The sequence below is a fragment of the Cylas formicarius genome, unplaced genomic scaffold, assembly GCF_029955315.1.
Source record: "Cylas formicarius isolate icCylForm1 unplaced genomic scaffold, icCylForm1.1 PGA_scaffold_7__23_contigs__length_41026272, whole genome shotgun sequence".
Taxonomy (NCBI): Eukaryota; Metazoa; Arthropoda; class Insecta; order Coleoptera; family Brentidae; genus Cylas; species Cylas formicarius.
In genome coordinates, this window is record NW_026844352.1 from 40,100,394 (window position 1) to 40,125,952 (window position 25,559).

The 25,559-nt window shown below is 35.0% G+C and overlaps 1 protein-coding gene across 4 annotated transcripts; it reads left to right on the plus strand.

Moving 5' to 3' along the window:
- Window positions 1-1,377: 1,377 nt before the first annotated feature.
- Window positions 1,378-19,189, plus strand: LOC132704894 (monocarboxylate transporter 12-like). 4 transcript variants are annotated; one of them, XM_060675206.1, is made up of 8 exons: window positions 1,378-1,638; window positions 9,829-9,938; window positions 11,315-11,588; window positions 11,922-12,148; window positions 12,214-12,400; window positions 16,301-16,633; window positions 16,687-16,878; window positions 18,878-19,189. In XM_060675206.1, exons 2-8 carry the CDS (start codon window positions 9,843-9,845, stop codon window positions 19,021-19,023), a joined length of 1,455 nt encoding a protein of 484 aa, XP_060531189.1. In that variant the 5' UTR covers window positions 1,378-1,638; window positions 9,829-9,842; the 3' UTR covers window positions 19,024-19,189. The 4 variants fall into 4 exon arrangements, with proteins under 4 accessions (XP_060531189.1, XP_060531190.1, XP_060531191.1 ...); XM_060675207.1 differs by lacking the exon at window positions 1,378-1,638 and adding an exon at window positions 1,678-2,011; XM_060675208.1 differs by lacking the exon at window positions 1,378-1,638 and adding an exon at window positions 5,480-5,615.
- The last annotated feature ends 6,370 nt before the right edge of the window (window positions 19,190-25,559 follow it).

Sequence of the window (25,559 nt, forward strand, 5' to 3'; positions counted from 1 at the left end):
CCAGACCTACTTTATCGATTTTTAAAGTTATACACCAAACTTAAGTGGAATGCCATCCGCTTGCGTCCTTTCTTTATCATGGGAATTAAACTTCTTGATGAGTGCCCTGGACAAAATGGCTTAAGGTACTTGTTCACGTCAAAATTTGCAGATTAATTTAATATTCAGGTATTTTTCTTGCATTAAATATAACATATACGGGATTAGTCAAAAGGTCGATGCGAAGTTTCTTTTTTTAATGCAACGTATTTTTTTAAAATCGATCTTCGAATATACTGTATCTATTTTTTTGAGACGCTTAAAAAAGGTCTTGTACCTGTCAACGAAATTCTGTATTTTTCGAACTTGTCCTTAAATAATTTAATCGTTCAGGTGCGTCCACCTTTTGTCTTTGTTCGCAGTTTTGGCGGATGCGCCAGACCTACGTCGACGAAATATTAATTATTATCGATTCGACTTGAAAACTTAATTTGCAACTTTTTGGGGATTGCCGACCAGCAACCCGTTAAACCCTTGCGTCTAAGATCTTTAATCTATCATCGGAATTGTACCTTGTGATCAGTGTCCTGGATAAAAGGCTTTCAGGTACGTACTAATATGAAAATAAGCATATTTATTTAAAGATCAGGTATTTTCTTATTGCGCATTTTTAGCGGGAAATATCAAATATACGGGGTGTGTTAAAAAGTAGATGTCGATACCAAGTTCCTTTTTTAAAATCGAATACCATTTTTTTAGTCGATAAAGTTTTGTATTTCTTGGACTTGCGCCCCAGCAATTTAATCGTTCAAACAGATCCATTTTTTGCCTTTGTTGTGTTGTTCGCGGTTTTGGCGGATGTGCCGGACTCACTTTAGCGATCAGGGTCCCTAACAAAAAGCCTAAGGTGGGAATCAGGTATTTCTCTTGCGCATTTTTAGCACAGGGCGGGTCAAAAAGTTAAATAGAATTTCTTTATGATCCGATATTCCTAAATGATGGTGCCTAGTGGTAAATACCTAAATTGTAGGGGTATTCGGGTACACATATTCCCCTACGGATGAGAGGAAATCGTACTCAGCATCTACGTTCATCCATTAAAAAAAAAAGAACTTTGAATCCACATCTACTTTTTGACCGACACTATATATTTTCAAGTCAAGTGAATTTTTTCCCATATTTTAGCCATCGGCTGCCAAACATTGACACAAATCTTACAAAAATTATTAAATACGCTTCTGGAGTTCTTTTTTCTAGTCGCATTAAAAGAAACCATTGTCAAATGTCAAATTTTCACGGATTCGCAAAATGGTTTTTCAATAATTTTTGTCAAACAAGTCAAGTTAAGGCATATATTTACGCCTCGTACATCTATCGGTATAATACCGCGATGTCAAACAATTTGAAGGCTTAGACTCGTTGTTTCGACGCGTTATCAGTCAGTGTTTTGAGGTGAATACGATGTGAGATCGCGGCGGCTTTGCGTAAAGATGAACGTAAGGTCCACCGAATGACATACCCGAAAATCTATCCAGGACCGTCTTCGCAGATAAGATTATCGACAAGAACCCGATGCAATTGCGTTATCTTTGCGTTCCGCTTTATCAGTCATTTATCTGGCTATTCTGATTTGACGAATCTGTTACCCATTGTTTCAAGGTAAGCCCTTTATTGTAGCTCGCGGACTTATATAATTGTAAATCATCGGAGTGTAAATTTGCGGTTTTACGTAAGGTTTACTTATGGTGACGAAGAACTGAAACAAACGATTTTCGTGACTCAAAATTCGGTAGGGTTTGGACGAACTCGCGATACAAACGAATTGCAAGGGCGCTGACGTCATATTTCGAGTGGTCAGGTGATGGTACGGTCATGTGACCGAAGTAGGTGCGAGCAATTAATAAATGACACTCAGCGGTTTTCCGATGCAATTCGTTAATTTTTCGATGTTGTGCCAAGACTCGGGGGCTCGTCTAAGCTGCCGAATGCGGTCTGACCAAGAAAGTGCGGCGGTTCCTGTGAAGCATTAAAGGTAAAGTCTGTTCATAGATATAAGAAAGTGACTAAGGAAAGACCCGGGCAAGCTGTAAGAATGGAATATGGCCGTACTTTGCTTAGAATTTAATTATTTGGGGTTTTGTTAGGAAAGATACTAAACAATATTTATTTATTTATGTAGGTATTTATGTTTAAATCTAAAATAAAATTACAAATTATTTTTATGACCCACTTAAATTACTTAAAATTATTCACATAATATATCAGTATCACTATCGCTATCATCGCCTGTTCTCATTATTATTTGTTCTATATTATGTTCTGCTTTTTCTATATGTTTAACAGAATTTGCCCAACTTTGTGGAGGGATGTTAAAAACTTCGATTTCTATAAGTTTGAGAACATTGGAAAAACATTGTTACGACGAATGGCAGAATTCAGTTGGTGCCAAACATGTTCAACGGGATTAAATATACAGTGGTAAGGTGGAAGCCTTAAACCTGTATGCCCTAGATTTTTTGCATGATCACAGACGTATTCCTTTTGTAGATTCAAGCTTTGAAGAACCTCAATTAATTGCTTTTTGGTATAATCTTCGTGAAAATAAATGTCGTTATTATAAATGTAGTTTTGGATTATTGCTTGTGTATCACATGAGGAAGGGGAACTGTCTACTGTGATAACTTGCATTCTCCAATACAATGACGCTATTAGGAGGAATGTTTGAAAATAGTTTGTTTTTAAACCAACTTTCAAATAAATCAGCGGTGGTGTCTTCATGGTAATCCAGAGAAGAATCTTTAATATTTTTCGCAGACAGAGAAAGTCCATTTGGAATCCAACCATCTTTAGAGCCTGCATGCAAAATAGTTATTCTTTTACCTCTTTTTGATGGCGCGTTTGTTTTACACTTATCAGTTGAGTCAACCCAACCCTTTTCCGGTGTATCGTAAGTGTCGAACCAGGTTTCGTTCAAGTAAATAATTGGCCTTTGTTGTTCTCTGTAAATTCTAATTTTTTCTAGATATTCCAGTAGCCATCTCCGAATTCTAAAAGATTCCATTAAAACTTGCCTTTTGTCAATTTTTTAAAATCTAAAACCCATGTGTTGAATACACTTCCATATGGTAGTTCTGCCACATTTAACACCCGTTTCATCCTTTTCAAGCCTCCTAATCAATACTAATAATAATTATCTACACTCGAGAAAATGTCAGCATCGCTTCGTTTTTTCCTCGCTGAAATGATGTTGGAATTTTCGTCAATGTGGCCGTTTCTTCTGAATATGCTTTCTTTCTGGCACCACGTTCAACGAGAGTCAAATAAACATTGTTTATAACTTCCTTAGTCTCAATAGAATAGTGTTTTATACATTTGGGCGGGAGCATCTCCTGAGATACACTTGACTCGTACATATTTTGCATAATTCGCACACGATTCAACACACGCTGTATGAAATAAGACTGATTACTAATAAAGTTAAACTAAGTAGTATACAAAACCAAAGAATATTAAACACAGGTAGGTATAAAATTATTTTCCATTACGAACCACAATTTTACCAGAATTTGAATTCCGAAACTTTAGATAATAATCTTGTTGCGTTGTATCTTAATGACCACCTTTGGATAATCCCATTCAAAAGCAATTGGTCACTTTTTTATATCTATGAACAGACCATATCTTCGAAAATCATGACTTGCTCGCTTGCCTGGAAAGTGATTGTTCGAAAAAGTCCTAAATTTTTGGAAAAACAGTTTAATAAGAAATTCGTAAAGTAGAAACTTTTGAGAGTTGGCAAAGCTTTCGGAAATAAAATATATTTTTTTAATTTCCACAATGCTACTTTAGATATTTTAATGAAAGTTTACCCAAGTGGGCTATGTATCAAGAGGCATTTTGGCAGACATTTCTTACTCAAGCAATTGGCTATCAACTTTCTTATTTTAAATGGAACGCCTGGTATTTTACTTCATTTTTGAATTCTATACAAAATTCTAGACATGTTTTGTGTATAATGTTCTATACCTAAGCCTAACCTTTTATGACATTTTTAATTTTTTATGCGAAAAGTGACGTTTCACTTGAGTAAGTTCTGGTTAGTTTATATACAGAGAACGCGAAAAATAAGATTAAAAATGAATATTAAAAAATTGCCAAAAAAACTTTTTTTTTAATGGAAACTATCCATTTTTCCAATCTTGTCATATTAAGCATATAAAAAAATTAAGGCAATTTTATATGAAGTTGTGTATGCCTAATATTTTTACTTCTTGAAATATTTTGTTGCCATATAAGTTCAGTTCGTGTAAGGTGCTAGAATGCTGCTGGCGTGTTATGTTTACCACAGACGGAAAGATTGATTTGTTAGAATTTTACACATCGAACGATAATAATTACTATCCCTTGTATGCATTAATTTTTTATTGATCGTTCAATAATTCGTTAATTAATTAACTTATTTAAAATACAAATAAAATATGTGCCAACAAAAAACAAACGGAAATGTCAAAGGTTGTTTATACCTTAATGAGCAAAAAAAAAAGGTTGTGATGTCATAGCCAACTACATTTATAAACATTTTGAGATTTCTTTATATAACAATGCCGGATGAAAAGAGCATTTTAAGAGGGACATTTTTAACTAAACTCTATGGACCGAATTAACGAACACGTAGCTTATAAACTTTTATATTATTTTTTTAATTACTTATTTCGATCAAGCCAGATAATTAAACACGAAATGTTTTTTTTAGATATGATTTCTAAAGTTTAATTAAATCTGTATTGTTAGCGGTAGATTTTATTCGTATGTGTGGAGTATTACGTCTTAAAATGAAGTAAGATCATGTCTTTGCTATTTAAAAAATATTGCCATCGAGTGACCTAGATTCAACAACTAACTAACCAAAATGGCACCACCTATTTGGGACATCCTGTATAAGCTGAGGCGCATATGTCAAACTAATTGAGTAATGCATCATCTCCTTAGTCTGTGGTTAAATTTTCGTTGCAATACCTTTGTCAGTAGCGTCACAACACAATTTTATATGGGGCAATCAAAATATTAAAAAAAGACCCATAACCTCAATTTCTGCCGAATAGAAAGTGACCTTTATTTTAACCAAGGATTTCAAAAATGTCGCCATACACAGGGCGTTCCATTTAAAATAACAAAGTTGATGTCGGAGGGGCACTTTTGGGCACCCTGTATTAATCTTCAATCTTCAGGAGAGTCCCAGAAAGTGGGTCGATTTATTTGGCACACGGTGTACCAGATGCCCCGTATAAAAAAAAAGTATTTTTTCGGAAGATCAACTTCGATGGCCTTCACTTTCTATAATTTATTCGCCAATGAGCGGAAAATCACGTATCGGCGGTTCTAATCAATATCGATTGTAGTTTATTGACTTGCGATTCGACGCATTAGATTTCAAGTGCTTGACGCGACAGAGTCACGCGGTACATTTGAACGCCGCAACTAAAAATAGATCAGAGTGAATATAAATTTAAAGCTTTGGCGGGATCTTTCCGCCGTGTTGCTACTTTTTTTGTAAGAAACGGATGCCTCTACACGCGCACCATGTTGCCTACCAGTGATTACGTGTGTTGTGTAACAAAACTGCTTTTCTTTATTAGGTATTACGCGATTAAAAAAAATCATAACGATCTCTTCCTCTCGATGTGAAGCTTGTTTTAAAAAATAATGCGTAATTTTAATTTTTTTTGGAAAAACAGGTAACAAAGTAAGGAATGTTGGCCGACTTGTAATTAATAGAGTTCCTTACCCTAATAATCTAATTACCGAGAACCTGGTCGTCCTAAGTGCTTTTCTTCACTTCTAATTTGACTTAGTGAATACGGCGAGCAAGGTGAGTAAGGAAAACATTTTATCTCTAGATGATAAAGTCGACAGAAATGTCACTAACGATCGACTGGAGAAGACGTGGAAAGAACTAGCCGAAAAGTACCCCTGCTGACGACATTTTTATTGATAAATTGGTTAAGGCTTTCGCGGCCCGTTGATAAGCTATTATCTTGATTCGGGTTTAAAGGCCGTCGTCGATTGGAATTACTTCCTAACGTTTCGCTAGCACGAGTGGCGAGCTTCTTCAGAGGTCCTTCCATCTCCGATGTTGGACGTAGACTGACGATTTCTCCTGCGCAGGTTGTATTTATGCCGATTGGTGGTGGGCGGGGCTTGTTCCGCTTCGGTTGGTCTCGGGATATCGATCGGTACTGCTCGGGCGTTCCTAAGGATCGGGTTCCAGATTTGGTTGAGTCTAAGGGTCTCCTCCTTTCGGTTGAAATTGTGTGGGTGTTTTTGTATCTCAATGGCTTCCCTGACTAGTCTGTTGTGATAGCCGTTGACCGATGCTAGTAACTTACAGCTCTCAAAGTGTATCCTGTGTTCCCCGCTGCCCAGTGCGCGTTCAGCTACTGAAGACTTCTCTGTATGTCCTAGCCTGCAGCTTGCTTTATGCTCCTTAAGTCTCTTTCCCATTGATCTCTTGGTAGTCCCGATGTAGACCTCTCCGCATGAACACGGAATGCGGTAGACTCCTGCAGCTGCAAGTGAGCCCCTCTTGTCCTTCGCTGACCTGATGGTCTGCTGGATCTTCTTTGTGGGCTTAAAGATTGTTTTGATGTCGTGTCTTTTCAATACTCTGCCAATCCTATCGGTGACACTCGGAATATACGGCAGATATGCCTGGGAGGTGGAGGGTCGTTGTTCGGTATCCCGTGATCTTGATGATCTTGAGTTCATTGATCTCTCGATCTCCCTCTTGCTGTAGCCATCTGCCTCGAACGCAGTTTTTAGGTGTTCAAGGGTTCTGATAACCCCATACTTTTGACTTGGGTGATGGTTGGATAGAGCATGCAGGTCCGTATGGGTTGGTTTTCTGTAAACTGTGTGGCCCAGCTTCTTACCTCGCTTCCTCACTAGTACGTCCAAGAATGCAAGTTGTTGGTCATTTTCAGTCTCCATAGTAAACTGGATGCTGGGATGCTGACTGTTAAGATGCTGCAGAAAGTTGTTGAGCTGGTCCATACCATGTTTCCAAATCACGAAGGTGTCATCCACGTACCGGAACCACGTTGCTGGCTTGTACTCTGAGGTCTCGATCGCTTTTTCCTTAAAGTGTTCCATAAATAAGTTGGCTATAACCGGGCTTAGCGGGCTTCCCATTGCCACTCCGTCCACCTGTTCAAACATGACGCCAGATAAAGCTCTTAAATTTCGAAGCGAAAAGTGTGTGGGTGGAAAACTTTCTAAAGAACGTATAACAGTGGTAGTAGCTGCCGATATGAGTGGGAGAGAAAAAAGAAAGCTAATCGAGATTGGAAAATCAACGATGTTACATGGATGACATCGCAAATTTTTGAAGTGGATATACGGAAATGGGATGCAAAATTAAAGGGGAGGAAAATATTATCAGGATTTGCCTACAACAGCAGACTTGGCAGAGGAAGCCATATTACAACAAGCAAGAAAGGATGAGGAAGAGCACCAAGAGGAAGAAGAAGATGAAGAAGTTGATCTGGGTCCACCACCAACCATTCAACAAGCCCTATATTCAGTTAGGTTGCTAGAAAAATTGTTTATGCATCATGGGGAGGATGCCCCTCTCGAAGAAATGGTGAAAATACAAGCCAATGTACGAGATGTGTATTCGCATACTAAAAAAATTCAAAAGAATATATGACCTATTGTTTGAAACATTAAATGTAGTTCTTAAATATTTATATAAAATGTTCCTAAGTAGATGTTGAAATGTGTATATAAAATATGTGGAATAATAATAATAAATAAAATTTACTGTGACTGAGATTTTAATAAATCCGAGATTATTTTGTTAACGCCGTAGTTGTAATTTATTTTTATTTTATTATATTTGTTTTGGTTAGTTTCGGTTAGTACATAATTTTCTAGAATTTTGATATTGTCTATAAATTATTTAAAGGTAAAACAATCTTTATTAAAGTATTCATTTTTTACATCTATTTTAGAAACATCGGTGGATAGGAATTTACATAATTAAAAAAGGAGATTGAAATCAATTTTGTTTAAATCAATTTTTTGATAAATTTGTTGTTATTTTAGGTCTGATAAGAATTTGCTGGGTTTTTGTGTCGTTCATATAAACAAATTTATTCGATGAAGATACAGGGTGGTAAATTTTTCAAAAAAAATATGTTTTTTTTTTAATATCTGTAATATTATTTTAGATATTCTAATCTGGCATCAGTCAGGCATTATTTAGTGTACCACATTTTTTTGAAAATACACCAGTGGCGGGGGCGTATCTAATTTCACCTCTCCATTTTGGCAGACATTGACGGTATGCCACTGATTTTGTCTTAAAATAAAAATTATTCTTACAATCTCCAATTATTTCTAAAGAAATAAAATAAAATCATCCTCTCTTAGTTTTAATTTTTAAGCGAATTCAAATGTCATTCCTTTTTCAAGGAAACATTTTGGTTAATTAGGTCACCATTGCATATATCTAAAGCAAAATATTTAGTCTTTAGTTATATATCAACTAGTGTACTTCGGGAAAAAATTTATTAGAAGATTTTTTCTTTTACTTTTACAGTTCATAACACGCTAACAACAAGATAAATAATAAACAATTCTTAGTTTAAAAAAACACTACGTACCATTAATAATATTTAAAGAAATTGCTTGTTATTAAATTAATAACAACATCTTTGAAAAAAAGCGGAACACAGTTCATTAAAAATGTAAAAGTAAAAACAACTTCTAATATTTTTTGTTCTAAAGGACGCGAACTAATAACTAGATATTTTGTTCTAGACAGATATTAAGGAAGGAAATTAAATTTCTTTAAAAACGATTGGAGATTGCAAGAATAATTTTTATTAGAGAAATCAGTGGCGTACCGTAAATGTCTGCCAAAATAGAGAGGAGAAATTAGGTAAAGTCTGTTCATAGATATAAGAAAGTGACTAGCTGATACGAATCAATTAAAGACCCGGGAAAGCTGTAAGAATGGAATATGGCCGTACTTTGCTTAGAATTCAATTATTTGGGGTTTCGTTAGGAAAGATACTAAACAATATTTATTTATTTATGTATGTATTTATGTTTAAATCTAATATAAAATTACAAATTATTTTTATTACCTACTTAAATTACTTAAAATTATTCACATAATATATCAGTATCACTATCGCTATCAACGCCTGTTCTAATTATCATTTGTTCTATATTATTTGCAATATCGAAATACGATTGTTCTGCTTTTTCTATATGTTTAACAGAACTTGCCCAACTTTGTGGAGTGATGTTAAAAACTTCGGTTTCTATAAGTTTGAGGACATTGGGAAAAACATTGTTACGACGAATGGCAGATTTCAGTTGGTGCCAAACATGTTCAATGGGATTAAATATACAGTGCTTAGGTGGAAGCCTTAAAACTGTATGCCCTAGATTTTTTGCATATTTGTCACAAATGTACTCCTTTTGCAAGTTCAAGCTCTGTATAACCTCAATTAATTGCTTCTCCATTGAATAAAAACTAAACCAAAAAACTAAGAAATGATCCAGCAACTTCTTATCAAACTCAAAGTAACCACAATTGGCCACCGAACAATCGACTAGCCCCGTATAACGATACCGTTCCACCTGGAGAAAACGAACGCTTAAAGGTTATTCCATGACGCTGTGACGTTCGAACGCGAGTAATTTGTTTGTCTACTTTCTCCTTTGTGTGGAATTAGAATCAAAAATGTCCAACAACCTTCGACAACGTTTGCTCATGACAAATCGTGTTAAAAACAAACGATAACCGTGTTTATTGAAATTATCAACGCCGCGTTGCAGGTGTTCCACGGGCGATGGCTGGCGAGGCCAAAGAGAAAAATTGCGACATCCATTCCGTCCCTGATGGCGGCTGGGGATGGATGGTCGTTCTCGGAGCAGCGCTGATCAACGTAAGTGTTGCTTCAAAGAAAACGTTATAGATAACGCTAGAAGAAACTATGGGCGATTTATAAATACGTGGGAAACCAAATTTAGACATTTTTAAACGGAACACCCTGTATATTATGGCCCTTTTATACCTAACCATCCAATACAGGGTTGTTATAGTTTATAACTAATGTTTTCAGATTTATGGGAAATTTTTAAAATCAAAAATGCCCTGTGTTTTTCGAATTTCTTATCTTTATTTATATTTTTACGAACAACACTCCGAAAATTGGTCAAATTACGAGACAATATCGCAATAAGCCAAGAAAAGTAAAATTAAATGGGCAAAAAAAAGGTCTACATGATTTTCGAACAAGTAAGTATCCCGATATAAGGCAGCCCCGAGAATTTGATGAATCCTTTTACTTTTTTCCAAGTGACGTGTAAAACAAAACACTATCAATTTTCGGACATATAAGAATACATCATATTTTTTAAATGGAACGCCCTGTATATTATATTTGTTTTTAATAGAATACCTTATTCCGATTACAATCATATTTATATAGGAAATTTTTATACAGTTCCAAAGAGTGCCCTGACTGACAAATAAAAATATGTTTGTCAATTCTGACGGTCATGTCAGTGAATATATTCGTATTGTTTTGCGAAAATGTACCCTAAAACTAGCGGTCGTAGAAAAAGTATAGTATGCGACACGTTCGGTAAACTGGCTGATGTTGATTGAGAAATACACTTTATTATTTCTCAACCTATCTCAATTCTCAATTCTTTATTATTATTGACTTTTAACAAAAGTATCGGATAATGTCAACAAGTAAAAAAAATACATTAGAACACTAAAATACATACTTTAAAAGCAGATACGTACAAACACAAAAAGTAGATCAGCATTACTACAATGAAAGTATTTATCGATAGAATAAAAAAAAATTCTTATTCGAAATGAGCTCCAATTTTTGCTTAAATAAATGGACGGGCAATAACAAATAACAAAAGTATGCATAGCCATTCTGTCCGGGACAAATTACTGTGTAAGAACAAACCCAAATACTTGACAACGTTAGTCGGATTAATCGATTTATCCTGCATTCTAACCAATAAGCTCTTGTTCAAATCCCTAAGCGAAAATATATACCGTGACGCTCACAATATCGTGTCATACGACTTCTGCCCTAGTGACCAAGAACGTCAGATCTTCCAGACTCCTAGGTGACACTGCCACAGCAGTGTCACCTGATACTTTTAACACTTTTTGGACAACCCGTATAGTAGGAAAGTGATACACTAAGAATTTTCGAAATGCTTCAGGCTTAAATCTCATTTTCTTCAGAAATTTGGTCGAAATCAATGTCTTTTCTTTATTTGCTCCTTTTAGACCGTTAATCAGGCGCTGTTCTCCGTGTTTGGGCTGATATTTGGGGAAACGTTGAAAGAAATGGCTCAGGGGAAAGCGACTGGGATCACCCTCGTCATGGCGGTCAGTGTTTGCGTGACGAATTTCTCCGGATTGTTGGTGGGCCCGATGATGAAGCGACTCAGCGTAAGGACCATCACCATATTCGGGGTGTTTTGCGTCAGTTTCGGCATGATCACGTCCAGTTTCGCCACGCAGATCTGGCACGTCGTCATCACCTACGGGATGTTTACCGGTGAGCTCACCAATTTCTTTCCAGAAGGGTGGCCAGTAGGAAGACAGGATGCTTCGTACGGAATATATAATACTGCAAGGTTGGGAATACAAAAAAGAAACTTTCTCTTTTTTAAAAATATTTTCCCCCCATAAACCTCATTTTTTTAACAAATTCAATCTTGGGTTAATTTTTTTAAAATACACCAGTGGCGGGCGTAAGGAATTTGACCAGTCTATTTTGACAGTGATTTTTCTTAAATTGAAATTTGTTCCGACCCATCTGGCTGTAAGAACTCCATAATTGCGGTACAATAAATATTTCCTCGTGATTTTTCAATACTGCGTCTTCTAGGCTTAGGACTCGGATTGGTGGCGTCATCTACCTTTCTGGCGATCAGCGAGTTTTTCACTACGCGAAAAAGTACGGCAGTCGGCCTATCCATGGCCGGGACCAGCGCCGGTCAAATGGTCATGCCCATATTCGTCGGAATCCTGTTAAAGTACTACCAATTCAGCGGTACGACTTTCATATTGGGCTGCATCAGCGCTTGCGGAATAGTCGGAGCCTTATTGTTCAAGGTCGGTAGCGGTTTTTCTCGAGTAACGTGAAAATTAATTGTTTTCTGACGGCAGTGTGATTTCAGCCTCTGTGTTGTTGTAAAAAAACTCAGATCGGCGAGAGTTCCAAATACGACGTCAACAGCAATCAGAACTTGCAGTCGATCCAAGATGACAAGCACATTTCTGAGTCGCTACTGAAGGAAACGCGAGTGACCATGGCGGAAGGCCAACCCAATAGGAAGGGCATGCCCATTGTTATCACTTCGAGCGGTAAGGGTTTTCTATAGAAATCGTCATCCCGTATTCTTCTCTATTGCTGGTAGTTAGAGTTATTGTTGCATTTGGTACCATTCTAGTTCTAGTAGTTGAGAGAAGAATTTAGCAAAATTTTTATAGCGAATTAAGAGCACCCATAACCATGATTTGGTACGATGATACCAATTTAAACCTCATTTTTGCAGAAGAATTTCTGTATACGGACTCTCATTTTATCCTATTGCTATGAGCTTTTAAAAATTTTTTTCATTTAAGTTTTCCTATCCTAACAGGATAAGAAAAAAGAAATCTTGCGATTGCGAAGAATTACATATACTGAAAATTGAAAATTGAAAAAAAATAAAATTAGCACCCAAAAAAATCTCAAATTATTGACAAAGGAAACAAAAATCAAAATCCGCAAAGATTAAAAATCACTGCAATTTGTTTTTTATTGTTAATGTTTTAGCAATGCAATTAAAATACGAAAAAATACTTTTTTATTTAAATTGTCTGCCGAATAAAAACCCTAAGGGGAATGGAGTGTTGGTTTTAGCACCCTGTATATTATGGAATATAATGGAGACGATTGCATAATTTTTTTTTAAATAAGTAAAATTTTGCCTTTAAGCGGTTTTGCCTGAAAATGAACTTTTTTGCAAAGTTTGATATTATCCCATTTCTATGCGTTTTTGATTTTTTTTTAAATTTAAATTAGTAAATAAAAATATTAGCTCCAATTGTAAAGAAAACAGATGGGATTTCACCTTTTTTTTACCATTTAAGAGCACTTTTCAATCATATCATATCAGAAGTTTATAGGTTCGAAAAGAACTACATTTTTTTGAAAATTGAGAAATGAAACTCAAAATCCGGAAAGATATTAAAAATCACTACAATTTGTTTTTTGTTCGGAAAAAATTTCTATGTGTTTTTTGATATCAATGAACAAATAACAAAATGGCTCCCATTGCAACGAAAACAGATGCGATTTCCCGTATTTTTTTGCGATTTAAGAGCACCTATCAATCATATGATAAAAGAAGTTTATAGGTTCAAAAGAAATTTATTGAAAATTGAAAAATTTAAATTAACACCCAAGAAAATCTCAATTTATAGACAAAGGAAACGAAATTAAAAATCCGAAATGATTAAAAACCACTGCAATTTGTTTTTTCATGTCAATGTTTTAGCAATGCAGTTAAAATAACGAAAAAATACTTTTTTATTTAATTTGTCTGCCGAATAAAAACGTTGAAAGAAATGCAGTTTTGGTCTCATCACCCTGTATATTGGGGAATATGATGGAAACGCTTATATCATTTAATTTTTTTTAATTAAGTAAAATTTTGCCATTAAGCGGTTCAATCAATCAAGAAATTTAAAAAAAGTTTAAAAACCACGGCAATTTGTTTTTTGATGTTAATGTTTTAGCAATACAGTTAAATTACGAAAAAATACTTTTTTATTTAAATTGTCTGCCTGCGAAAAACGTAAAAGGAAATGCAGTTCTGGTTATACCACGCTGTATATCATGGGATACGATGGAGACGTTTAAATCATTTAAATTTTTTAAAAAATTAGTAAAATTTCAGCGGTTTTCCTTGAAATTGGACTTTTTGTTTCTTTGTACAAAGCTTCATTTTATCCCATTTCTACGCGTTTCTGGAAATTTCGCTCCCATTGTAAAGACAGCAATTGGGATTTTACAAAATTCTTCTTGCGATTTAACGGTACCTATCAATCAAATCATGTCAGAAGTTTATGGTTTCGAAATGAATTACATTTATTGAAAATTAAAATACATTTATAACATATATAAAATATATATTGTCTACCCTGTATAAAACTATCTTAGAACCCGTACCTAAAATATCGTGTTTTTATATTTACATGGTATTTTCGTTCACCGCTATCTACTCTCTCATTTAAAATGGAAAACAAATGGATTACTGAAGTGGTCGAAAGAGGACGCGACATTTACGACATTTAAAACCGTTCGATTCTAGTTCCTTGTCGTTCTTGCGTGAAAATAAGTGTATTAATTCTTTACCGGCAACGAAGGTTTCGTCCATAAAAATAAAGACAAGATTACTGCGGGAAATAAATTTCCATAACGTCCGGGATATCTTTGATGAGGAGTTATTACCCTGCCTCGAGTAAAGGCATTTGGCTTTGCATTTTTGTAAGACGAGGAAGACGGTTACGGGTCTCTTTATTAGATGCCGTTTACTTAATATCGTTACTGGAACATCGTGAAATGAAGTATATTAGTTTTAAAATTGTCCTGGGCTACGATATTGTTGGCAGATGGTTAAAAAAGCAATATTTCGTAGCAAATATTCTTCAATTTCAGTCCTGTTTTTAAAACCACCAGTCTGGAATGAAATCCCACTTCTGATTCTGGTGCTGAGTGACATCGATAAAGATGTCACAAAATTTTAGAGAGCACAGTTAATAATACTATTCCCAAAATCGAAAGAATTGTAGGCAAGGATTCACAGAATGTTGAAAATCTTTCACAAGCGAGGCTAAAACTTCTGCAAAAAGCAACTACAACTACACTGTAACCAATTTAACGAGTAATTCTAAAAGTTTTTGTTTCATAAATACAGTTTTGAAAATAAGAAAGTTTCATTCCTGATTCTCGTATTTTAATTTATCCGAAACAATGTTAGTAGTGGTAATACCCCTTTTGAGCGCCCGCCTGCGGAGATTTGATATATCAAGGTCTGACCTTGAAATTTTTTTTGCCAAACCAAAACAAATTGTTCAATGAAATGAAAGGAATTAAGTACGAATCTGTCAGTTTTTTCTGTAAGTGGTGTTAAGAAGCTATAGAATAAATAAATATAACCAGTAACTTTGTGGAGTATATCTCGGTTATTAATAACATGGGTTTCATCTTCTTCTAGCTGCCTATTCAGTTTAGCTAAAAAGGAACAATCTGGTTTTGATAAAGCTAATACATTTTCCTTCTTCATCTTCTTCTTCCGTCCACAGAATCACTATGTTATCTCCATTCATTCAATAATTCACTGTTAAGCTTCATCTTTTATCGAGGATACTGACGTTATTGATCTTTAGCAAGAAACATTCCTACAAATTATTGAGGCATATTAAAAAAAAACACGGACAAGACTTGCAAATTAAACAATCTACTTCACATCTTCATAATTGAGATTGGGAACTTTAGATTATCTAAGAAAAGTTTCGATTTTAAGTTTTTTTTATTGTTTTTCAACATTGAGATGCTTTCTGGTACTGAACCTTTCGCTTAGTTTTTATGCCAAGAAAGGCTTTAAATTGTATCTTCTACCGTTCTAGAAGAATACTTCCAGCATGTAGATCAATTTTTAAAGCTGTTACACTTAACTTTCTCCTCAGTTTTTATGTCTCCGAAAAAACGAGATGCGTGTCAGTGATTTTAAGTTTTTTGATTGTGTTCAAAGGGTGGTAGAAGAATTTTAGAATTTTTCCAGCACATAGGTTCAATTTTAGGCTGTTATGGAACTTGTCAAATGGATTTAATGTCATATAATATAAGAGGAATGAGGTTTTTCAAAACTGCTTCAGTTTCACGAAACCTTAATTTTTATGCCCCTGACAAAAGAGAAGCTTCTAATAGATTTTAAGATTTGTGTCCCAAAATTGAGAGGTTTGATCTTGAAAATTTTAAAAACGGCTTTAAGTTGTATCTTCTAATGTGCTAGAAGAAAACTTCCAGCATATAGATCCAATGTTATGACAGTTATTAAATCAATGGGTGCATTTAATGTGATATCGTATGAGAGGAAAGAGGTTCTTCAAAGCTGCTTCTGTTGTACGAAACCTTAATTTCAATTTTTATGCCCCCGACAAACGGGAAGCTTCTAATCGATTTTAAGATTTTTTGTTGTGTTCCGATGCCCTTAGAAAGTCTGGCAGAATCGTCCAGAAGGCCCACGTGCCTCAGAATGGTCGCCAAGACGTGGGACCTCCACCTACTCAAAGACTTCAAATTCGTGCACATGTCCCTCGGTCTGGGCTTAGCATACGTCAGCTCCGTTAGCTTCAGCACCATTTTCCCGATGTTCCTGCAGGACGAGGTCCGGTTTACCATGTGGGAGACCACCACGTGTATGACGGCTTTATCTGCCGCTGATATCGCGGGAAGGCTCACCACCTCCGAGATTTGCAGAAGGTTTGGCCTTGGGAACAGGTCGCAGTTTATGCTGGGAGCCGCGTTGCTGGCCGTCGCAAGATCATGTACGGATAAACTCATGGAAAATCTACCGGAACTCAGTGTTGGGTATTTGTAGGTCTCGTATACGTGACGGAATACAAAATGGTCTTGCTTTTCTCCGTCGTGGTGGGTTACGTAAGGGCAGTCACGGTGATCAATCAGAACTTGGTGATCTCCGAGTACATCCCCAAGAGCGAGCTACCATCGGCTGTCGGTTTGAACATGGTCGTCAAGGGATTCTTCGTTATGACCGTCGGAGAGCCTCTAGGTAAGAACTGCACACCATACCAATCAAAAGTATCAAAATGGTTTATTCCATGTTATAAAAGTTGGAAGTTAGGTATGGCGGTTTCAGCGACAAATGGTATTGCCCATAGGGACTACCACAAATCAAGACCAACCAAAGGTTCGAAAAAACATTTAGTTTACACAACAACCCACACAAAAACAAAGAAACAAAAAGCCGTAATTTATAAAAGTAGCAATCCGTATGTACCAATAAACATAACATATATTTGTTTTATTATTATAAACTAATGGGGTAGAAAAAATTTATAAATACTTTGAAAATGTTAATATTAAATACCAATAATGTGATTGCATACGTAATTTATTAAGGCAGTAACCTTACATTTCCAAAAAAGACATATCTTTAGATAAAATTTATAAAAGCAGCGATCTCGTTATACCAAAAAGCATAATATATCTTTGTATGTAATTTATAAAAGCAACAATGTCGTTATACCAAATAACGTGATGCGTCTTTATATATAATTTATAATAACAGCAATCTGCTTGTGATTAAAAATATAATACATTTTTGTTGTTTTACTATAAAATAATTGAGTAGAAAAATTTTATAAATACTTTGAAAACGTTAATATTAAAATCAATAAGGTGCTTGCATAATTAATTTATTAAGGCAGTAATCTCCCAATACCAAAAAAAATCTTTATATAAATTTTATAAAAGCACCAATCTCTTTATATCAAAAAACACAATACATCTTTGCATGTAATTTATAAAAGCAACAATGTATACCAAAAAAACATGATATATCTTTATATATAATTTATAACAACAGCAATCTGTTTGTGATAAAAAATATAATATATTTTTGTTGTTTTACTATAAAATAATTGAGTAGAAAAATTTTATAAATACTTTGAAAATGTTAATATTAAAATCAATAAGGTGTTTGCATAAGTAATTTATTAAGGAAGTAATCTCCCAATACCAAAAAAAAATCTTTATATAAATTTTATAAAAGCACCAATCTTTTTATATCAAAAAACACAATACATCTTTGCATGTAATTGATAAAAGCAACAATGTATACCAAAAAAACATGATATATCTTTATATATAATTTATAACAACAGCAATCTGTTTGTGATAAAAAATATAATATATTTTTGTTGTTTCACTATAAAATAATTGAGTAGAAAAATTTTATAAATACCTTAAAATTGTTAATATTGAATACCCATAATGCGATTGCATATGTAATTGATTAGGGCGGTTATCTCCCAATACCAAAAAAAAAAAATATCTTTATATAAAATTTATGAGCCGCAGTCTCTTAATAGCAAACAACATAATATATCTTTCTTTTCTTACTACGCAATAATTGACTAAGGGAAATTTTATAAATAATGTGATTACATAGGTAATTGACAAAACCAGGAATCTCTTTATCCCAAGCAACATAATATATCTTTCTTTCGCTGGTATAAAATAATTTCCGGTTCCCCGTATTAACTCTAGCCATAGTAACACGTTCTTTCTGTCCACAAAAAGAACAAATATGCACTCCAAGTGCAATGTTCCTCTCGATATTGATTTTTTTTCATAGTCTATTACAAAAGTAAAAACTTTATTGGATCATTAACTACAATTAGTAATTCAACTCTTTTTCAATTCTCTTGTTTATTTTAAATTTCGGGCTACCACCTTTACTTGCGGTGCTTCTGAAACTATTTAGTAATTTGCACCGCAACCTACCTGGCTTCATGCTCGTTAGGTAGACTTCTTTAAAGAACTAAAAATAAGAACTTGTGATCGTCATTTCCTTTTTGAATCGCCCGGTATAGTATCCGTTTACCACAGGAGGAGATCCGGTATGGTCATTAACATGGTTAATAACATAATAACATAACCTCAAAATTCACTCGCCTCTTGTAGGTTATGTTCGTCAAAACCCCCTTCATGTACGTTTGAAAATCTGCCGAAATGGACTGTCCAAAATACCGGTTGTTATGTTTCAGGCATGCTAAAAGACGCTTTCGACTATGACGTATGCGTGCACCTTCTCGACGTCATATTGCTCTGCGTGTTTACCAGTTGGTCGATCGAGATCCTGATCGGCAAGAGGCGTGGCCGCGACTCCAAGACAGAAACTTTCGCCACGTGAAAAGTCAGTGGCGTAGCGTTTCGCAGCTTTTGCGAGTGGATCGCCACTTGATGCAGCGATCGAGACCTCGATATCGTGGGTATTGTGGGAAAGTATAGTCGGGAACATTGACATTGTAGTGTGAAACATTCGATGAATCGATTAAATATCGTTACGGTTTTATAAATCGGTTTGTTTTATTGATAAGATGCTCCTTTACCTTGTCCCTGGGATTTCTTTTGTCATTAAAAGTTTTGCCATACATTTTTTTCGCTGTATCGAACCTTTCTTTCTAAAATAAAATAGTGTGATTAAGTTTAAGTCCATTTAATACAATAAGAACATTTTAGCTATAAACCTTTTTACTATCTTTAATTGTTCATAATAATCTAGACGGTATCTAATAATTTTTATTAATAGTATGTTCGATTAACGTTATTTTAAACTCATAAACCAGCCTAATTAGCAAAAATATTGTTCATAGGACGTTAAAATCTAATAACTGCCAACCACTGGAATTTTGGACGGTTTAATAATTATCCCTGTCTTTCAAACAAGACTTTTTAGTGTTCCCTTATATAGACCACTATTTTGAAAGTGGCAATTTTAAATACGGCCGGTATGTTCAACAGAAACACTCATTACTGGTGTATTTCAAATGACAATCGTTAAAAAAAAATTAATAATATATTACATTGTTGTACGTGATAGAGCAATAGGCCCAGTATTTTATGATTTTGTAAAGATTGCTTAATTTTGTTGGAAAACTATGTATCAATTGATAGAAGGTATGTATCAATTAATAGAAGATAATCTGTCAGACGACACTAAAGAAGGGATTACTTTTTAAAAAGGTAGCGCGTCATTGCTCGGTACAGGACCATAGAATGGCCAACGAGGAGTCCTGGTTTGACACCCCTACACTTTTTTATGGGATTACATAAAAAACTAAGTGGATTCAAATACGTGTGATAGTCTTCAAGGCTCAAGATGAGAATTCGGTAAGAGGTAGGAAGACTTAATGCAATGGACGCAATAGATGGAGGTTGTTCCTCTACTTCTTCTTTTGCAGTTGTTAATCACGATAATGCAATGATTCATTTGGTATTCATATAATATAGTCAACTTTTAGTTTAATTTATTTAGAGAGATGGAGGTTATATAGAAAATGTTTTGTAATTAGTAATGAGTTCTATTTGTTTGTATTTAAGTAACTAATCTTGAAAAAAACTTATTTGGAAAATAATGTTATATACGTTTAGTCAGGATTAAAATAAAACACAATAGTTGTTGCGCCTGTATACTATGGCTACGTACATATGAAATGCTGAAGATTAAATCCCAAATCCACTGTTTAATTTAAGGAAATTGAGTTTTTTTAATTGGAAAAACAATTTTTTATCATAATTTGTGATCACCCCCTTCCACCCATATTCTAGACGTAGATAAACATAAACAAAATTTTTTGTCGTCTTGTTTGCCGCTTAAAAAAAATTGCATCCTCGATTTTCGCGATTATTTTTCCCGACGTCTGGTTACGTGTGATAATCTGGGACCGTAATTTATGGTGGAACGCTTTCAGCCGCTCATTAACGTTGCCCGGGATCGATCTCAATAGTGGAAAACTGAGTTAGCCGTCAAAATGACGTCGCTTACTTTATTAGTTATGTGCTCGGCGCGCTTATGTTTTACCGTTCAAAGGCGATCCATTAGTCATTTTCGAAGGGCCTATAGTCGGCCTCATCTAGAGGATTCAATGGCGTTTCCAACGTTCCATATTAATTGAGAATAATCGTCGCAAAACCCGTTTAGGCTGGTAAATGGAAATTGTTATGGTATATTACGGCGTACGATAGCGGTATAAAACAAATAAATTAATTAATTGCCCAAACATGTACAAACGATACATTTAAAGTTGTCAGGATGAGCATCAGAAGTAAATATACAACATACATACTAAAATTCAGAGGTCACGTATAATAGCATTCTTCTCTTAAAATGTTTTTAATATTTTTTTTAAATTGAAACGGGGAACAATTGTTTTTGAGAGTTGCCGGTATTTTGTTATACAGTTTAATACCAATATGGACGATGAGTTTTGTTTACCTACTACTATTGTGACAGGAGATGAAACTATGGTTCTCTATTATGACCCTCTATCGAAAAAAGAATCAATGAAGTGGCGTCGTAAGGGTGAAGCATCTCCCAGAAAATGAAGAGTCTGCCAGTCAACAAAAAAGGTGATGGCCACGATCTTTTGGGATTGTGAAGGAATTCTCACTGTTAATTACGCAACATTATTACATAAATTGCGAGACTGCATACGTGTAAAACGTCGAGGAAAACTGCCAAGAGGCGTGCGTATTTTGGACGATAATGCACCTGTCAATACTGCTGGTGTTGCACACGCGGCCATTTTAGAGTGTGGGTTCCAACAGATAGATCATCCTCCCTATAGTCCAGATATGGCCCCCAGCGACTATTATTGGTGTGGATATTTGAAAAAGGACTTACGTGGACGGCGGTTTAACGACGAAGTTGAGTTAAAAGAGGCTGTTTTAGATCATTTTGCAGACAAACCAAAAGAATATATTTTTTAAAGAGATTGAGTTGTTAATAAAGAGATGTAATAAGTGTGTCCAAGTTAAGGGGGATTATATTGAAAAATAATAAAACATTGTTACTCTAGTTTGTTTCTTTCATATTCAGGCCGGGAAATTTTGGCGCTGCCCTCGTAAGTATCATACATGTGAAAGTCGGAATTCTTTATTTTTTCATATTCATGGACATACATTATGCACTGATACATAAAAATTGAAGGGAGAGTTAGTATGTTCATGTTTTTAAATAGTGGCTTCCAGTGATTCTTATCACGTCATATTACAAAGGACATCTACTAGAATCAATTTAAACATAATTTTTATTGTTAAGTGTCCAAATCAGTAAACGATGTTTTATTACGCAAAATAAATTTTGAGACAATTTATTATTCAATAACACGAGAAGAAAGATCCACATTCAATAATAATAGACGTAGTAGTTAATTAGGGAATATGTTGGAAGAAATACAAATACAATACAAAAAATAATGTATATGCTAATCTTCTGGATTCTATTAGTAGATCTGTAGATCTGTAGCGTCTGTTCATAGATATAAGAAAGTGGCCAATTGCTTTTGAATGGGATTATCCAAGGGTGGTCGGTCATTAACATACAATGCAACAAGATTACTACCTAAAGTTTCGGAATTTAAATTCAGGTAAAATTGTGGTCCGTAATAGAAAATAATTTTATACCTCCCTGTGTTTAATATTCTTTGGTTTGGTATACTACTTAGTTCAAGTTTATTAGTAATCATTCTTATTTCGTGTGTAATACAGTGTGTGTTGAATCGTGTGCGAATTATGCAAAATATGTGAGAGTCTAGTGTGTCTCAGGAGATGCTCCCGCCCAAATGTAGAAAATACTATTCTATAAGGTTGTTCGGAAAGTCATTTCGTTTTTTCCCGTCAGAGGACTTGATTACGTTTTTTCGAAACCAACTTCACACTTAAGCCGCATAACCATGTCTTGAGAGCTGATATTGCAAGGCTTGTGTGTGAAAAAGTTCTATTAATTCTACGCAGTAGTTTTTGGTTGGTGCCCTTTTAAATATGGTGCCCTTTTTTACTTCAGAAAAGGTAAAAATGCTGTCCAAGCGAGAAAAAAATTGAAGGATGTGTATGGAGAAGGCGTGTTAACAGTACGCCAGTGCCAGAACTGGTTTGCAAAATTTCGATCCGGCAATTTTGATGTCGAAGATGCACCACGGTCTGGAAGGCCGGTCGAAACTGACAAAGATGCGATAAAGGCATTAGTTGATGCAAATCGGCGAATAACCACACGAGAGATCGATGAGAGATTAAATTTGTCGAATTCGACTGTTTATGGCCATTTGAAAGGCATGGGCTTAACTTCGAAGCTCGATGTGTGGGTGCCCCATGTCCTTACAGAGCGAAATTTGTGTCGTCGCGTTGTGTGATTCGTTCCTCAAACGTCAAGAAAATGATCCATTTTTGAAGCGGATTATTACTGGGGACGAAAAATGGGTTGTATACAACAATGTTAAACGCAAGAGGTCATGGAGCGGAAAAGATGAACCGGCTCAAAGCGTGTCAATAGCCAACATTCACCAAAAAAAGGTGATGCTCTACGTTTGGTGGGATGTCAAAGGAATCGTTTTTTTTGAGCTTTCGCCGGACAATACAACGATTAATTCAGAAGTCTATTATCATCAACTGGACAAATTGAATGATTCACTTAAAGAGAAGAGGCCCGAATTAATCAATAGGAAGGGTGAACTGTTCCACCAGGATAATACGAGACCTCACACAAGTTTGGTCACTCGCCAAAAACTTTTACAGCTTGAATGGGACGTACTGCAACATCCACCATATTCCCAGATCTGGCGCCTTCCGACTACTATTTGTTCCGGTCCCTGCAAAATTTTTTGGATGGCAAAACCCTTACCTCAAATGAAGATGTTAAAAACCACCTGAACCAGTTTTTTGCCAGCAAGGACCAAAACTTTTATGAGAGGGGAATTATGTTACTGCCAGAAAGATGTCAAAAGGTGTTGGACCAGAATGGCCAATATATAACTGTCTTTCATGTTCCCCAAAAAAAACGAAATGACTTTCCGAACAACCTAATATTAAGACTAAGTAAGTTATAAACAATGTTTATTTAACTCTCATTGAACGTGGTGCCAACAAGCAAGCATATTTAGAAGAAACGGCTACATTGACGAAAATTAAAACATAAACTGTATGGAAAATTGTGAATAATCCCATTTCAGCGAGGAAAAAAAGAAGCGATGCTGACATTTTCTCGAGTGTAGATCAAAGTGATCAAGATAAAATACGGCCAATTATTTACTTGGATGAAACCTGATTCGACTTTTATGATACCCCGGAAAAGGGTTGGGTTTACTCAACTGATAAATGTAAAACAAACGCGCCATCAAAAAGAGGCTGGCTCTAAAGATGGTTGGATTAAAAATTGACTTTCTCTGTCTGCGAAAAATATTAAAGATTCTTCTCTGGATTACCATGAAGACACCACTGCTGATTTATTTTGAAAGTTATCACAGTAGACAGTTGACTATAGCCCCTTCCTCAGACTTAAACAGTAAACTACATCCGGCGTTTTTTATGACGGAAAATAGGAACTGAACCGTCAAACGCATAAAATTAATTGAGTCACACCTTAGTTTTAAGTTTTCCTAGCAAAATTTCTTTTTCATCGATTTTTGATCGGATCGGAATTGGAGAAGAAAATGCGATATTTATATCAAAAAACTAATCCCGAACTCAATTTTATTCTGTGGTTTTCTTTATTTCTCGCTTCTTAAAGTCTACGCTAATTATGGCCGCCGAAAATTTATTTTCCAGACGCTACCCCGGAAACCGAGAACCTTTTTCGGTCGGGCAATTAAAACCTTTATGAAATTTTGAAAAAGGGTTTCGGCTATAATGGAATTGGGAAATTACGGGAATTAGTCAAATCGTTCCTGCGGCCCATTAAAAATCGCGTAATGGCTTCCATAGAATGAGACGCGGAGTCTTTGAAGTGAGGGAAACGGGAAAAATAAGTGTGTTTTATATACGGGGCGTCCAAAAACTCATAAAATAGCCTTAAATTTCGAATAAACACAACTGCTAGGCACTTTAGTCACGAGTCGCGGGCGAGCGAGGGGGGGGGAGGAGAGGGATGTTATTGGACATTTAAAAAAAAATAATTATGTAATTTTGGAGATATTCCAACGTAATTTTGGGACATTCGGTATATAATAAACTAATTGTAGACGATAGCTTACGATCATTTCAATTGTTGGTACTATATCATTATTAATATTGTTAAAAATAAAGCCGCAGTTTTTCTTACTTAAGTCTCAAATTCTGACAAATAAGTCTCAATATTTGAGAAACAAGTCAAAATTTTTTAAAAATATAAGTCAAACTTTCTGACTAAAGTTACAACTTCACACAAGCCAGAATTTCTGAGAAACATATCAGAACTGTCTCAGAAAATGTAAGAATTTCTAAAAAATAAGTCAGAATTTCTGAGATACATGTAAATTTCCAATTTAAGTCAGAATTTCAAAGAAATAAGTCATACTTCCTAAGAAAAGGTCAGAAGTTTTGAGAAAAAAGTCAAAAGTCCTCCGAGAAAAACTCAGGATTTTTGTAAAACTACTCAGAATTTCTGAGAAATCAATTAGAATTTCCGAGAAACAAGTCAAAATTCCGTGACATGTGTCAGATTGTTTTGGAAAAAAGTGAAAATATCTGACTTACGTCAGAATTTCTGAAAAATAAATTAGGACTGTCTCAGAAAATATAAGAATTTCTAAAAAACAAGTCAGAATTTCTTAGATACATGTATATTTCCAATTTAAGTAAGAATTTCTGAGAATTAGGTCATATTTCCAAAGAAAATTTTAGAAGTTTTGAGAAAAAATCAGAAGTTTCTGAGAAAAAGTCCTGATTTTTATAAAACTACTTAGAATTTCTGAG